The sequence below is a fragment of the Geotrypetes seraphini genome, chromosome 3 (assembly GCF_902459505.1).
Source record: "Geotrypetes seraphini chromosome 3, aGeoSer1.1, whole genome shotgun sequence".
NCBI lineage: Eukaryota > Metazoa > Chordata > Amphibia > Gymnophiona > Dermophiidae > Geotrypetes > Geotrypetes seraphini.
In genome coordinates, this window is record NC_047086.1 from 139,859,384 (window position 1) to 139,874,695 (window position 15,312).

Here is a 15,312-nt window from a genome sequence, read left to right on the forward strand (position 1 = left end):
TGTCCCATCTCTTTAGATATTGTGAGCTGCTCTGAACAGTATGGGCAGATTATAAATACAGTTATTATTATTATTAACTTGTTTTAGAATGTTTAAGCTCCTTCAGCATCTTTATGCTTTCCTTACAGATATCGCAGCTTCATGAGGCCCCGTTACAAAGTGGCATATAAAACTGTGACAGATATGGAATGGAGGTGCTGCCAAGGTTACTCAGGTGACGACTGTATGGAGGGGCCTGTGGGTGGTCAACCGCAGCAAGGAACAGATATTGCCACAGCAAGACCTCGGCCTAAACCTTCTAGACCAAACCTATCTGGGTCTAGTGGTGGGAATTCTTTGAGCGGGTTGGGAGGAGAAGGTGAGTCATGGTCTTCGAGAGTCTAAAGCATCAGATATTTATCAGAAGTTTCAGCAAAAATAAAAAAAATGTTTTCTAAAATGGCCAAAATCTGAATTAGGTATTTTGCATAGATCCCCTCCTTTACTAACGTGTAGCGTGGGTTTTAGACAGATTTCTATGAGCGTTAGAGCAGTTACCACCGCTGCTGGCGCTAAAACCCGTGCTATTCGTTAGTAAAGGAGAGGGAGATTGTTGGTTAAATTTGGTCTGTGGTAGCTTATTTTATTTATTTTTTAAATTTTATTTTATTAGGTTTTTATAAACCGCCTATCAAGGTTATCTAAGCGGTTTACAATCAGGTACTCAAGCATTTTTCCGATCTGTCCTGGTGGAATTACAATTGATCTAATGTACCTGGGGTAATTTTAATAAACTATGAAACTATGAGGATTGAGTGACTTGCTCAGGTCATGAGGAGCAGTGCTGGATTTGAACCCACAACCTCAGGGTGGTGTGCTGTGATGGGGCGGAGAGGTGCCGGCACTCCCACCGACACGGCATCCGGGGCAATCCACTCCCACCCCCCTTACTATGCTACTGTGGGGAATTTCAATTACCTTCACATACATAGACTTGTTCCTTCTTGAGAGACATTGGCAAGAAGGTTTGGAGCAGATTGCATAGATATTTCTTGTGCTGTTCCTATTCTGCATGTAAATCGTGGAGTTGTATTGCGCTTTAAATCCTCAATAAAGACATTTACAAAAAAGAACATAGGAATATAAAAGCTGCCATGCTGGGTCAGAAAACTGTCCCGTCTCACTCAACATCCTTTCTTGGACAGTGGCCATTCTGGACCATTGAAAAGTACCAAATAATAACAATACTTCCTACCAAAGATGTGGAGCTAATTGTCGTGCTATTATTTTAAAAAAGTTGAGAAAAAAAGACCTCAGTAGGAAGTAGAGTATTGTTATTATTTGATATTTTTCCTGCTTCTACCCCGTGTATATTTTTCCATTGAAAAGTACCCAATAATTCCTTATAGGAAAGTTAACACCCAGAAATGCAGTCTGAGACCAAGAACACATGGTAAAAAAAATACAGAAATATCCCTGGTCTATTGGGGACCACAGGCTTAATAAAAATAAAAAAATTAAAAAAATTAAAGCACACATTGATTGTTGCCTGTACATGATACATTTTAGGAACTCCAGAGAGATGCTCTCTCTCTTTGGTTTGATACAAATATTACAGCAAGCATTAGCAGTAAATTTGAGAGACCTACTCCACTTACCTAGCTTAGGAGTGAAGTTCCTTACATTGTAACATTGTAACATAGTAACATAGTAGATGACGGCAGATAAAGACCCAAATGGTCCATCCAGTCTGCCCAACCTGATTCAATTTAAATTTTTTAATTTTTTCTTCTTAGCTATTTCTGGGCAAGAATCCAAAGCTCTACCCGGTACTGTGCTTGGGTTCCTACTGCCGAAATCTCCGTTAAAACCTACTCCAGCTCATCTACACCCTCCCAGCCATTGAAGCCCTCCCCAGTCCATCCTCCACCAAATGGCCATATACAGACACAGACCGTGCAAGTCTGCCCATTACTGGCCTTAGTTCAATTTTTAATATTATTTTCCGATTCTAGATCCTCTGTGTTCATCCCACGCTTCTTTGAACTCAGTCACAGTTGTACTCTCCACTACCTCTCTCAGGAGCGCATTCCAGGCATCCACCATCCTCTCCGTAAAGTTGAATTTCCTAACATTGCCTTTGAATCTACCATCCCTCAACCTCAAATTATGTCCTCTGGTTTTACCATTTTCCTTTCTCTGGAAAAGATGCTTTGAACGTCTGAATCATATCTCCCCTGTCTCTCCTTTCCTCTAGGGTATACATATTCAGGGCTTCCAGCCTCTCCTCATACGTCTTCTGGCACAAGCCTCCTATCATTCTCGTCGCCCTCCTATGGACTGCTTCAAGTCTTCTTACGTCTTTCGCCAGATACGGTCTCCAAAACTGAACACAATGCTCCAAGTGGGGCCTTACCAATGACCTGTACAGGGACATCAACACCTTCTTCCTTCTACTGGCTACGCCTCTCTTTATACAGCTCAGCATCCTTCTGGCAGCAGCCACTGCCTTGTCACACTGTTTTTAGGCCTTTAGATCTTCGGACACTATCACCCTAAGGTCCCTCTCCCTGTCCGTGCATATCAGCTTCTCTCTTCCTAGCATATATGGTTCCTTCATATTATTAATCCCCAAATGCATTACTCTGCATTTCTTTGCATTGAATTTTAGTTGCCAGGCATTAGACCATTCCTCTAACTTTTGCAGATCCTTTTTCATATTTTCCACTCCCTCTTCGGTGTCTACTCTGTTACAAATCTTGGTATCATCTGCAAAAAGGCACACTTTTTCTTCTAACTCTTCAGCAATGTCACTCACAAACATATTTAACAGGATTGGCCCCAGCACGAAACCCTGAGGGACTCCACTACTCACCTTTCCTTCCTCCGAGTGACTTCCATTAACCACCACCCTCTGGCATCTGTCCGACAGTCAGTTTCTAACCCAGTTCACCACTTTGGGTCCTAACTTCAGCCCTTTAAGTTTGTTCAACAGCCTCCTATGAGGAACTGTATCAAAGGCTTTGCTGAAATCTAAGTAAATTACATCTAGCATATGTCCTAGATCCAGCTCTCTGGTCACCCAATCAAAAAATTCAATCAGGTTCGTTTGGCACGATTTACTTTTGTAAAGCCATGTTGCCTCGGATCCTGTAACCCATTAGATTCAAGGAAGTACACTATCCTTTCTTTCAGCAACACTTCCATTATTTTTCCAACAACTGAAGTGAGGCTCACCGGCCTGTAGTTTCCTGCTTCATCCCTGTGACCACTTTTGTGAATAGGGACCACATCCGCACTCCTCCAATCCCCAGGAACCCATCTCCAGAGATTTGTTGAACAAGTCTTTAATAGGACTCGCCAGAACCTCTCTGAGCTCCTTTAGTATCCCGGGATGGTCCCATTGCTTTGTCCACCTTCAGTTTTTCAAGTTGCTCATAAACACTCTCCTCCGTGAACGGCGCAGAATCTACTCCATTTTCTCGTGTAACTTTGCCAGACAATCTCGGTCCTTCTCCAGGATTTTCTTCTGTGAACACAAAACAGAAGTATTTGTTTAGCACATTTTCTTATTTTACAGTCAAGTTATGCACAAAACTAACCCATTTGGAGATATTGCCCCCAAGAGAAAGTTTATTATATTTACGTAGCTAGGGGTAGACTTAATGCTCCAGGAAGTTAGAAGTATTTGGTGCATGAGCCTCCCCTGACCATGATTTGTGGAGTTATAATGGTTGATAGCAGTCCCTAGGCTTAGGGCTGCCAAAAGTGGTTGGTATGTGAAATCTGATCTGCAGTAGTAATGAAGGGTAAACAAAATTCAGAAGGCAGTTGGAAACCCAGCCTTTGGGTTCCAGCAACTTCTGGAAACGTTCAACGAATGAGACCCAGGCAGTGCTTGGATTTCTCTGAATGGTGGATTCAAAGAAACAAATGAGTGACATCATCAGAGGGCTCAGAGGGGCTCTTAAGCTCATGCTTTGGGCAGGAGAATTGTCTTTGGACAGATCTCCCCCAACAGATTGTGGTCCAGTCAAAACAGAGGATCTTTCGTTAAGAGATTTTTTCTTTTAAAAGGAATCAGGAGAAAAACTGTACATAATGACTGTTTCTGTTGGAAGTGTATTATTTAAGCATGCCTCTTGCTCCCGTTGGAACAAGAAGTAAAAGTTAGAGTTTGTTTTTCATAACTACTCTGCTTCATTTCAAAGAGAGGGAGACTTTGTAGACTAGAGAGTGCTTGCAACAGCCTGCCAGCTTGGAGCTGGTCCCGGCTCATGGACCTACTATAAGGAAAAAATATTTTGTGTGGCCCCTTCCCAGTAGCTGGGTAAAAAAAGGGCTTGCATATTTATTGCTTACTGCCTGGGGTAGAGATACCCCAGTCTAGCTAGATAACAACAGTTATTGAACTTGTCCTCAAAAATTTGTCCAAACCTTTTTAAAATTCAGATATGTTCCAAAATGTAATTTGCATTGACTGAAAAAAATATTCTTAATTTTTATAAATCTGCAACCAGTTACTTTCACAGAGTATTCCCTAATCCCTAGTTCAAGTTTCAAGTTTATTTTTAAAAAAAATTTATACCGCTCAATCAGAGTTCTGAGCAGTGTACAATAAAAATAGGGTTTGCAGTTGACAATTAAATATACGTAACATACTCAGACAAAGACAAATGGGAACAAATGGAAAGAAGGGTAGGAATATTTTAAGGAAAGAGTACAATTAGGGAGAGAATGACCGGGGAAGGGAAAGATGATGCCTTCTGCTGTCGGCGTCTATTTAGCTCTTTTAAGGGCAGTTAAGTATCAAATGCATCTTTGAACAAAAATGCTACCAGCTTTGTTTTAAAATGGAGCAAAGATAATTCTTCACGAAGATAATTAGGAATAAAATTCCAAAGGGATGGCACAGTCACTGCAAAATTACTAAGGGGCCCTTCTACCAAAGGGCATTAAGCATTTAGGCCTAAATTCTATATATGTCGCCCAAAAAATTGGCACACAAAAAAAATCTGTGCTTAGCGCTATTCTATAAAGTGCCTTTGAAATTAGGATCTTGAATGTTAGGCAGCATGTTTTGAATTCAGTTCATTTGTCAACAGGGAGTCAAAGTAGTTCAATCAACAGTGGTGTGATGTGATCGAATCTCAATTTGTAGAATGAGTCTTGCTGCTGTGTTCTGTATTAGTTGGAGTTTTTTCATTTGCTTCTTTGATAGTCCTGAGAGTAGTGCATTGCTGTAGTCTATTGATTGGACAAGTAACCTGGAAGAGGAAATGGGGTCTGATCCTTTTCAGGTTTTTAATAGTGGCATACGACTTACTGACTATGTTGTTGATGTGGTTTTCAAAAGTCAGCGACCTATCTAGGGTGATTCCCAGGAATTTGGTAGATTTCTTGATATTAAGGTTAAGTCCATTTGTCGGGATGATGGAGATAGGATTTTCATGTGCCTTTAGCCTGAACCATATAGTAGCTTGGTTTTTTTTGGCATTTAGTTTAAGATGTTGTTTTGTTGCCCAGTCTTGTGCTGTATTTATGGCCTGGAATAACTTGGTGATGAGGTTGGTTGGGTTCAGATCTACAGAGCTTAGAAGAAGCTCTTTCTCCTTTAATTTCACTATCTTGGAACTCTGTGAGACCTGATATTACCAGATCTATCCAAAAGCTTAAATTATCTTTCCCCTCACTGAAAGGCGTTATTTATGTTGGAAAATTAGGGAAATCACTTTACTACAAAATTACTGAGCTTTGGAATAATTTTCTTGCCCAGCTGTGGAATTTGGGCTCCTTCCAATTATTCCAAAAATATCTGAAAACTTGGCTATTCACAAAAATGTAAATCTTGTTGCTCTCTATACAATGACTAATTCTTATTATGTTTTTCCTTCTTTTTAAATTTCCTGTGCTGAGCTCTATCTTTATAGAAAAGATGCAATATATAAGCTTAAGGTTTAGTTTAGTTTAGTTTAGTTTAGTTTAGTTTAGTTTAGAAGGATGTCATCTGCATATGAGAATATCCATTCCCTGGGATCTAGCTTGATTGAGTTGAGGATGGCTCATGAAAATGTTGTAGAATACGGGTGAGATAGGATTGGTTTTCTAAATTTATTTTGTCTCATTCTTATTCAGTGAATATTGAAGGTGATATCTCCAATTCCTGGCGGCCTCCTTGTGGGGTTCCCCAGGGCTCTCCGCTTTCTCCAATTTAATTTAATCTCTATAAAACCACACTGAATACTTTTAAGCTGTCAGCTTAGGAAACGCTGTTCACCTATGCAGATGATATCTTTATACTGATTGAGATCGATTCGGATATTACCAATTTAGTTTCCAAAGTAAACCATTGCATCTCCAAACTTCAATCCTGGGCTCTTTGGCCTTGATTCTGTATAGGAAGCCCAGGAGAAGTGTCTTATACAGGATCGAGCCTACACTAACCCCGATTCTGTAACCGGCGTCCATGTTACAGATGCCGGTTAGAGAATCGGGTTAGAGTAGAGGCGACCGCTACACTTATCGCGGCATGGAATAAGTATAGCGACCGCCTGTCCGATCGCCAGCAGGAGGGTGCTGAACCCCTCCTGCCAGAAAGCTTCCCCTGCCCCCTGAAACTGTAGATCGCCGGCAGGAGGGTGCCGAACCTCTCCTGCCGGAACTCCCCCAAACTCCCAATTGCCGGCAGGAGGATGCCCAACCCCTCCTGCCGGAAAGCCGCCCCCACCCCCCGAAACTGTAGATCGCCGGCAGGAGGGTGCCGAACCCCTCCTGCCCGAACCCCACAAACTCCCAATTGCCGGAAGGAGGGTGCCCAACTCCTCCTGCCGGAAAGCCAGACCCTCCATGCTAACGACCTCCCCCCCGATGACTCCCCTAACCTCCCCCTCAACTAACCTTTAAATGTTGGGCGGCTGGACGGGTCTTGCCTTAGGACGGGCCAATCAGGCCTTAGGATTAATGGGGATGGGCGGACCCGCTTTGCCTAAGGCCTGATTGGTCCAGGCTTCTAGAGCCTGGGCCAAGCAGGCCTTAGACTTAGCGGGGATGGGCCAGGAAGGGGTGGGCCCGTCTCATTTCGACGAGGCGGGCCTGTCGGCTGGACGGCATCAAGACCCGTCCAGCCAGCCAACATTTAAAGGTTAGTTGGAGGAGAGGTTAGTTGGGCGGGAGGTTAGGGGAGTCATCGGGGGGGGAGGTCGTTAGCATGGGGGATCCGGAGGGGTCTGGCTTTCCGGTAAGAAGGGATTGGGCACCCTCCTGCCGGTGATCGGACAGGCGGCCGCGGCCGCTATACTATTGCGGCAGGGAGATCTCTTGCCGCGATAAGTATAGCGGCCACGTCTACTTACAATGTAGGCCAGCATTTTGCTGGCCTACATTTTAAGCATCTCTTCCTCTACTAGGGAGACGCATAGGGCCGCCTAGGTTCGCCTAAGGCCCTTAGGCGAGCTTAGGCATCTTGCGGGCCTCCCTAGGCTGCCGGAGGCGCCTGGGGAGCATTTTTTTAAAAAACGTGCATCCCGATTGGCTGATTAGACAGCAGTAGGATGCCTACAGCTGCCTAAAATCGGGACGGCACTTTGCAGAATCAGGGCCTTTCTGTCCAGATGAAGCTTAATACAACTAAAACTAAACTTCTGTGGTTAGGTCCAAAATTGGACTGTTTTCCTCCTACTATAGCTTTGGAATCTGGGGCCTCTTTGCAGTTTGAGTTCTCTTCTAAGATATTGGGAGTCCTTTTTGATTCCTCTCTTATCTTTAAGGACCAAATAAATTCCCTGGTCAAAAAATGCTATTTTAGTTTATGAATGTTGAGGAAGGTTAGACATCTTTTTCATCATCGACATTTCTCTGTCTTGGTTCACTCAATCATATTATCTCGACTAGATTATTGCAACGCTATCTATCTTGGCATCACAAAGATCTGTCTCCAAAGATTACAATTAATCCAGAATACTGCTGTGAAGCTGATTTTTGGAAAAAGTAAATTTGACCATGTGACTCCTTTGCTCCTGAGTCTTCATTGGCTCCCGGTTTATCTTAGAATTCAATTCAAATGTGCCTGCATCTCCTTCAAAATTTTATATGGTATTTTTATTCCCCTCGTTCCCTTATTATGGAATGCTTACAGATTTTCCTTTGCAAGAGGCATCCAACAATTCATACTCTCCCTTCCTTCTAGAAAAGGAATTAAAGGAGTTAAGATCTTCAGTCAATCTCTGGCTTTTAAACTTTCTCAACTATGGAATGAACTCCCCTTAATTCTGAGGAGCCCCAGTTCTTTCCAATCTTTCCATAAATTTCTAAAAACTTTTCTTTTTGACAAACATTTTGAAAACTAATCTCTTTGAAACCTTTGCTATTACTTTCTTTAGTTTTTATTTAATCATTGTAAACTTTCTTTAGTTTTTATCTAATTGTTGTAAACTGAGTCGGGCTTCCTTAGGTTGATGGCCTGGTATATAAAGTTAAACTTTAGTTTAGTTTAGTTGTCCAGTAATTGGAGTAGATTCCATCTTTCAGAACTCCTATATTTTCTGTTTGTGGGGAATCCTTGAAACCACTGTAAGACATGACCAGAAAGTCCTAGTTCAGATAGAAGGGCATGGTTTACCGTGTTGAAAGCTGTTGAAATGTCAAATTGCACTAGTAGCATTTGTTTTCCTTTAATTAGTACCATTCTTGCTTTGGACACCAGATCTCTTATACAGACTTCTGTGCTGTGCGAGTTCCTGAACCCTGTGTTGGGAAGGTAGTAGCAGGTAGCAGCATGTAATGTACTCTTTTAATTGGATTGATACTTTGAATTCAATCAATTTAGTTGTGAAAGGTATGCTAGCAATCGGTCTATAATTGTCCATTTGGGATGGATCTAAGTCCAATCCTTTCGGTATGGGAGTGAGCAAGATTTCATCAAAAGCTTCTGAAAACAATTCTTGAGCCAATATGGAGTTTATCATCAGACTTAGCCATTTGAGTACTTTTTCTGTTATCTCGTAGTACTTGAAGTGGTCCAGAGAAAGGTGACAAAAATGGTAGGAGGTTTGTGCCAGAAGACATATGAGGAGAGACTGGAAGCCCTGAATATGTATACCCTAGAGGAAAGGAGGGACAGGGGAGATATGATTCAGACGTTCAAATACTTGAAGGGTATTAACGTAGAACATAATCTTTTCCAGAGAAAGGAAAATGGTAAAACAAGAGGACATAATTTGAGGTTGAGGGATGGTAGATTCAAAGGCAATGTTAGGAAATTCAACTTTACGGAGAGGATGGTGGATGCCTGGAATGCGCTCCTGAGAGAGGTAGTGGAGAGTACAACTGTGACTGAGTTCAAAGAAGCGTGGGATGAACACAGAGGATCTAGAATCGGAAAATAATATTAAAAATTGAACTAAGGCCAGTAATGGGCAGGCTTGCATGGCCTGTGTCTCGTATATGAACATTCAGTTGAGGACGGGCTGGGGAGGGTTTCAATAGCTAGGATGATTAAGATGGACTGGAGTGAGCTTTGATGAAACATAGAAACATAGAAACATAGAAAAAGACGGCAGATAAGGGCCACGGCCCATCTAGTCTGCCCACCCCAATGACCCTCCCCTATTTAACTCTGTGCAGAGATCCCACTGACGATCCCATTTCTTCTTAAAATCAGGCACGCTGCTTGCCTCAATCACCTGAAGTGGAAGTCTATTCCAGCGATCAACCACTCTTTCGGTGAAAAAGTATTTCCTGGTGTCGCCGTGCAACTTCCCCCCCCCTGATTTTCCATGGATGTCCTCTTGTCGCTGTCGGACCTTTGAAAAAGAAGATATCCTCTTCTACCTCGATACGGCCCGTGAGGTACTTGAGGTACTTGAACCCATTTTGTCAAAGTGTCACCTAATCCTATAGAACTCATTTTGCACAACAACCTGCGGTGTGGGACACTATCAAACGCTTTGCTGAAGTCCAAGTATACAATGTCCAAGGACTCTCCAACATCGAGCTTCCCCGTCACCCAGTCAAAGAAGCTGATCAAGTTGGATTGGCAGGATTTCCCCTTGGTAAATCCATGTTGACGGGGATCCCGTAGATTCTCCTCATCCAGGATCTTATCTAATTGGTGTTTGATTAGGGTTTCCATTAGTTTGCTCACTATAGATGTGAGACTCACTGGTCTGTAGTTCTCAGCCTCTGTCCTGCAACCTTTTTTGTGGAGTGGAATGACGTTAGCCGTTTTCCAGTCCAACGGGACTAAGGGAGAGATTGAAGAGTGCGGATAGTGGTTCTGCCAGGACGTCCCTTAACTCCCTGAGCACCCTGGGGTGTAGATTGTCTGGCCCCATTGCTTTGTAAACCTTGAGTCTAGACAGCTCACAGTAGACACCGCTTGTTGTAAACTTGAAATTACTAAACGGGTCTCCTGAGCCATCCTTTTTCTGCAGCTGAGGGCCGGAACCCGGCGCCTCACGGGTGAAGACTGAACAGAAGTATTCGTTTAACAATTCAGCTTTTTCTGAGTCTGCTTCTACATAGTTCCCGTCTGGTTTCCTAAGGTGTATTATCCCTCTTGTGCTTCGGTTTCTGTCGCTAATATACCTGAAGAAGGATTTATCGCCCTTCTTGATGTTCTTTGCTAAAGTTTCCTCCATTCGGAATTTGGCCTCTCTAACTGCTGTTTTGACAGCTCTTGCCCTAGCCAAATAGACTTCTCTAGAGTCCTGAGATCCTGTATGTTTGTAGGAGATGAACGCTTTTTTCTTCTCTTTTATGAGGTTCGAGATCTCCGCAGAGAACCATTGTGGCTTATTGTTCCTGCGCCGTTTACTCGCTGATTTTATATAGCGATTGGTTGCCTCCTGAATGATAGCTTTCAGAGTCGACCACAATTCCTCTACGTTATCTGTTCCTGCTCGGTTTTGTAGTGCTTGATTGATGAAATCCCCCATACCCTCAAAGTTGGCGTTCTTGAAGCTAAGGACCCTGGTTAATGTGTTAGTTTTGGCGAAACCTTCCTGAGTTTGAACCATATCATGTTGTGGTCACTGGAGGCCAACTTGTCGCCCACTGAGACCTCAGTGACACTTTCGCCATTGGTAAGCAATAGGTCCAGTATTGCCTGTTCCCTTGTTGGCTCCAATACCAGTTGCCTCAGTTTAGCTCCCTTCATAGAGTTCAATAGTCTCCTGCTGCTGCTGGATGCAGAGGAAAGTGTGTTCCAATCCACATCAGGCATATTGAAGTCTCCTAACAACACTGTATCCCCACGTAAGGTGATATTCTCTATGTCACCGATTAATTCTATATCTATGTCATCCTGTTGCCTTGGGGGTCTGTATATTATGCCAAGATACAGGCATTTGTCGTTCCCCCTGGCCAAATTTACCCAAAGGGATTCACCTGTGTACTTGATATCTGTGATTCTGGTGACTTTGATATCATCCTTAGTGTATATTGCTACCCCTCCTCCCATTCTGCCCTCCCTGTCTTGGCGAAGAAGGTTGTATCCTGGTATCACCATGTCCCACCCGTGGGAGTCGGTGAGCCAGGTCTCAGTTATCGCCACCACATCCAGGTCAGCGTTTCTCATTTCAGTCTCAAGTTCCAGGATCTTGTTGCCCAAACTATGGGCGTTAACGTACATAGCCCTCCATGTAGTATGTTTGCTAAGCCTCCCTGGGGCTGTTGCTGCTTGAGCTGCATGGACCTTTTCAGTACTACTTGTAGCTTGTGTACCTTCCCTAGGCCCAGTATTGCAATGTGTACCTATCCTAGGTTTGAAAGTGTTTGTACCCTGTGGTGGAATACCTGTTTGAGCTACCTTAACTCTTTCAGTACAGCTTGCAATGTGTGTACCCTCCCTAGACCCAGAATTACAATGTAAACCTATCTTAGACTTAGAAGTGTGTGTACTCGCCCCATACTTAGAAATGTGTTTACTCGTCCCAGTCCCAGACCCAGAATTGTGGTGTTTGCTTACCCCGGTCCCAAAAAAGTATTGATGGCATAGCTCGACAGATGGGTTGTTTGTGCTTGTGCCCTCCCCCAACATACCTAGTTTAAAGCCTTGTGAAGTAGGCGTGCCAGTCGGTGTCCAAGGACGTTCTTCCCTCTTCTAGTCAGGTGTAGCCCATCTGGTCCCTGTAGTCCTAGTAGTGTCTCTCCATGTTGTAGGAACCCGAAGTTCATCTCCTTGCACCAATCTCGCAGCCAGTCGTTAGTCCTCTGTATGCGATCCTCCCTGGCTCTGCCCTTGCCCCTTACAGGGAGGATCGAGGAGAAGACCACCTGTGCATCCATCCTCCTCAGCTTCTCACCCAGGGCTCTGAAGTCTGCCGGTATGCTATCCTGGGTGCTCCTGGCAGTGTCGTTTGTTCCGACGTGGATGAGGATCATGGGGAAGTGGTCCTGAGGCTTGATGAGTCTATCCAGGCAAGCGGTTACATCCCGAATCCTGGCCCCTGGCAAACAGCAAACCTCTCTTGATTGCAAGTCTGGTCTGCAGATTGGTCCCTCGGTGCCCCTCAGTAGCGAATCTCCAATGACAACCACTCTGCGCTTCTTAGGGGTGGGTCGTCCTGTTGTCTCTGGAACTGGAAACTCCTGTTGATCATCTCTCTGTACCTCGTTGTCAGGTTCGTCCTGTAGCAGTTGGAATCTGTTCTTCAAGGTGATCTGCGGGGTCGATGTAGAACAGCCCTGTGTGTGAGAGAAAGAGACAGTAGATGAGGAAGGTCTTCTGCGTTTTCCTGTGGAGGAAGTTACCAGTTGCCAGGAGTCAGCGTCTCCAGCCTCCTCCTGTATTCCGATGGTTGGTCTGGAGGTATCGGGATTGGTAGTTTGCTTGGGTGTCTTGGGTATGGTCCCGTTAGGTTCCTGTTTGGTGATCTGGGACAGTTCCTGGATGACACCGTCGATGAAGGTCTCATCGTCTCGAATGCTTCTTAAGCGCTGGACCTCCTCTCTCAGGTTCCTCAGCTCCAGTAGAAGGTTTTCATCTAGCTGATTCGTTACATCCGTCTGTGTAGCGACTGTAGACATTTTCGAGGGGATGGCCTCCGTCTGTACAGAGACCTCTGTACTCTGTCCCGGTTTCCCCTCCATCTGCACATGTGCCATAGCCATCCCCTGGATACCCTCGGTGACTGTACTGCCTGTCTTGATTGAAGTCTTGCTACTTCTGGTTCTACCTGCCATTTTAGAAGGTGTAAATTAGTATGTAATCTCTTTTTTTTTTTTTTAGATAGTTATAGTTATAATTTTTTGTTATAGGTTGTAGGTTAGCTAGTGTAGAGATATGAGAGATAGAGATAGTCAGTAGTCAGATAATTGTTAGTTGAGACTGTCTATTTCTTAGCAGCCAGGGAGGTCTGCCTGATTAAATGGTTTGAGGAAAGTGACTGGTGAGGTCTGTCTGCTTAGTGTGAAGGCTGTAGGTGCTTGGTGGTTTGGTAGAGTGGGAAGATTTGGTAGGAAGTTAGAAGTTAAATTGAAGTTAATTTTTGTAATTAGTAGTTGTTAGAAGCTCAGGTACAGATTTAAAGTTGAAGGTTCTTCCTTTGAGGCCCTTCTTGAGGCCCTTCGCAAAGGCGCTCTCGCTAAGGCGAGCGCCTTTGCCGCTCGCCTTCGCCGCACGCCGAACGGCTGTGCGCCGTTGGCTCGACCCCTTTTAAGGAGGAGCCCGGACGCTAGCTGCCGACGTGGTGGGGTGGGCGGAGCTACTCTCGCTGCTGCCCCGTTGTTTACTCTCCCTTCTCCGGCGCCTTGCTGCCTCCCCTCCGCTTCTTAGCGTCTCTCCTGTGTCCTCTCCTGCCTGCTTCCTTCCCCTGCCTCGTGCTGTTGAAGGAGAAAGAGAAAGAAAATTCGCCGCGAGAGTAGCTGCGCCCGTTGGCTCGACCCCTTTTAAGGAGGAGCCCGGACGCTAGCTGCTGACGTGGTGGGGTGGGCGGAGCTACTCTCGCCGCTGCCCCGTTGTTTACTCTCCCTTCTCCGGCGCCTTGCTGCCTCCCCTCCGCTTTTTAGCGTCTCTCCTGTGTCCTCTCCTGCCTGCTTCCTTCCCCTGCCTCGTGCTGTGGAAGGAGAAAGAGAAAGAAAATTCGCTGCGAGAGTAGCGGTGGAATGAGGCATTATGACATCATTGGTGGAATGAGGCATTATGAGGCATAATGACATCACAGTCTGAGGCATTATGACATCACAGTCTGAGGTCTAGAATGTCGCTATTTAGGATTTTAAAGCATTTGAGGCTTGTGCAGATAAGGACGGAGCTTAGGCATTGGTGGAATGAGGCGTTATGACAACATAATCTGAGCTCTAGAATGTTGCTACTTATGATGTTAAAGTGTTTGAGGCTTGTGCAGATGAGGACGGAGCTTAGGCATTGGTGGAATGAGGCATTATGACATCACAATCTGAGCTCTAGAATGTTGTTATTTATGATGTTAAAGGGTTTGAGGCTTGTGCAGATGAGGACGGAGCATAGACATTGGTGGAATGAGGCATTATGACATCACAATCTGAGCTCTAGAATGTTGCTACTTAGGATTTTCAAGTGTTTGAGGCTTGTGCAGATGAGGACGGAGCTTAGGCATTGGTTGAATGAGGCATTATGACATCACGATCTCAGCTCTAGGGTGCTTCCTGGGGGGTCTCTCCAAGTACTCCTTTTTTTTTTTTTTTAAGTTCTCCTGTAAGTGCTACTACATATCCAAGATAAAGATGATAATTTTTGGGACCCGTTTCAATTAGATTTGTTTCTTAAAGGGAATAAAACTTGACCTGCTTTGTTTTTGTTTTTTCAAAATGGGGTAAATATGTAATAGCGCTCATTTGAATTTAATGGGGGTAGAAAAGGGGGAGGGTTCCCTTCTTCCTCCTTATTTTTGATTTCTTGCTGCTTTCTAAATTAATGAGCTGCTTCCGTCCAATAATCTGGGCTAGATGGATTTGCAAGTTTATTTAAACTTAAGTTCTTTGTATATTATTTACTTTTTGGATCCATATCTTTACTAAGGGCTCCTTTTACTAAGGTGTGCTAGCGTTTTTAGCGCACGCTAGCCGAAATAATTACCGCCTGCTTAAAAGGAGGCGGTAGCGGCTAGCGTGCGTTGTTCCGCGCGTTAAGGCCCTAGCGCACCTTTGTAAAAGGAGCCCTATGTGAATGTAATGTTGTAAAATTATTTCAATTAAAAAAAAAAAAAATTTGAGCTTTCATTGAAGTTAGAGCAAGGTTCATAGCCTATAAGGAGTATAAGCCATGAAAATTACAGGGTATCACGACCAGGACGAAGGAAGTTAGCATGCCGCTGTATCGTGCAATGGTGCGCCCGCATCTGGAGTACTGCATCC

At 44.2% G+C, this 15,312-nt stretch overlaps 1 protein-coding gene across 1 annotated transcript in view; it reads left to right on the top strand.

Annotated features, from left to right (window-relative positions):
* EMILIN1 (elastin microfibril interfacer 1) overlaps positions 1-15,312 on the top strand; it is a 119,925-nt gene that overhangs the window by 87,166 nt on the left and 17,447 nt on the right. Inside the window, exon 3 of the mRNA XM_033936752.1 lies at positions 129-358. Within this exon, the coding sequence (XP_033792643.1) occupies positions 129-358 (230 nt within the window). The remainder of the gene's footprint in view (positions 1-128; positions 359-15,312) is intronic.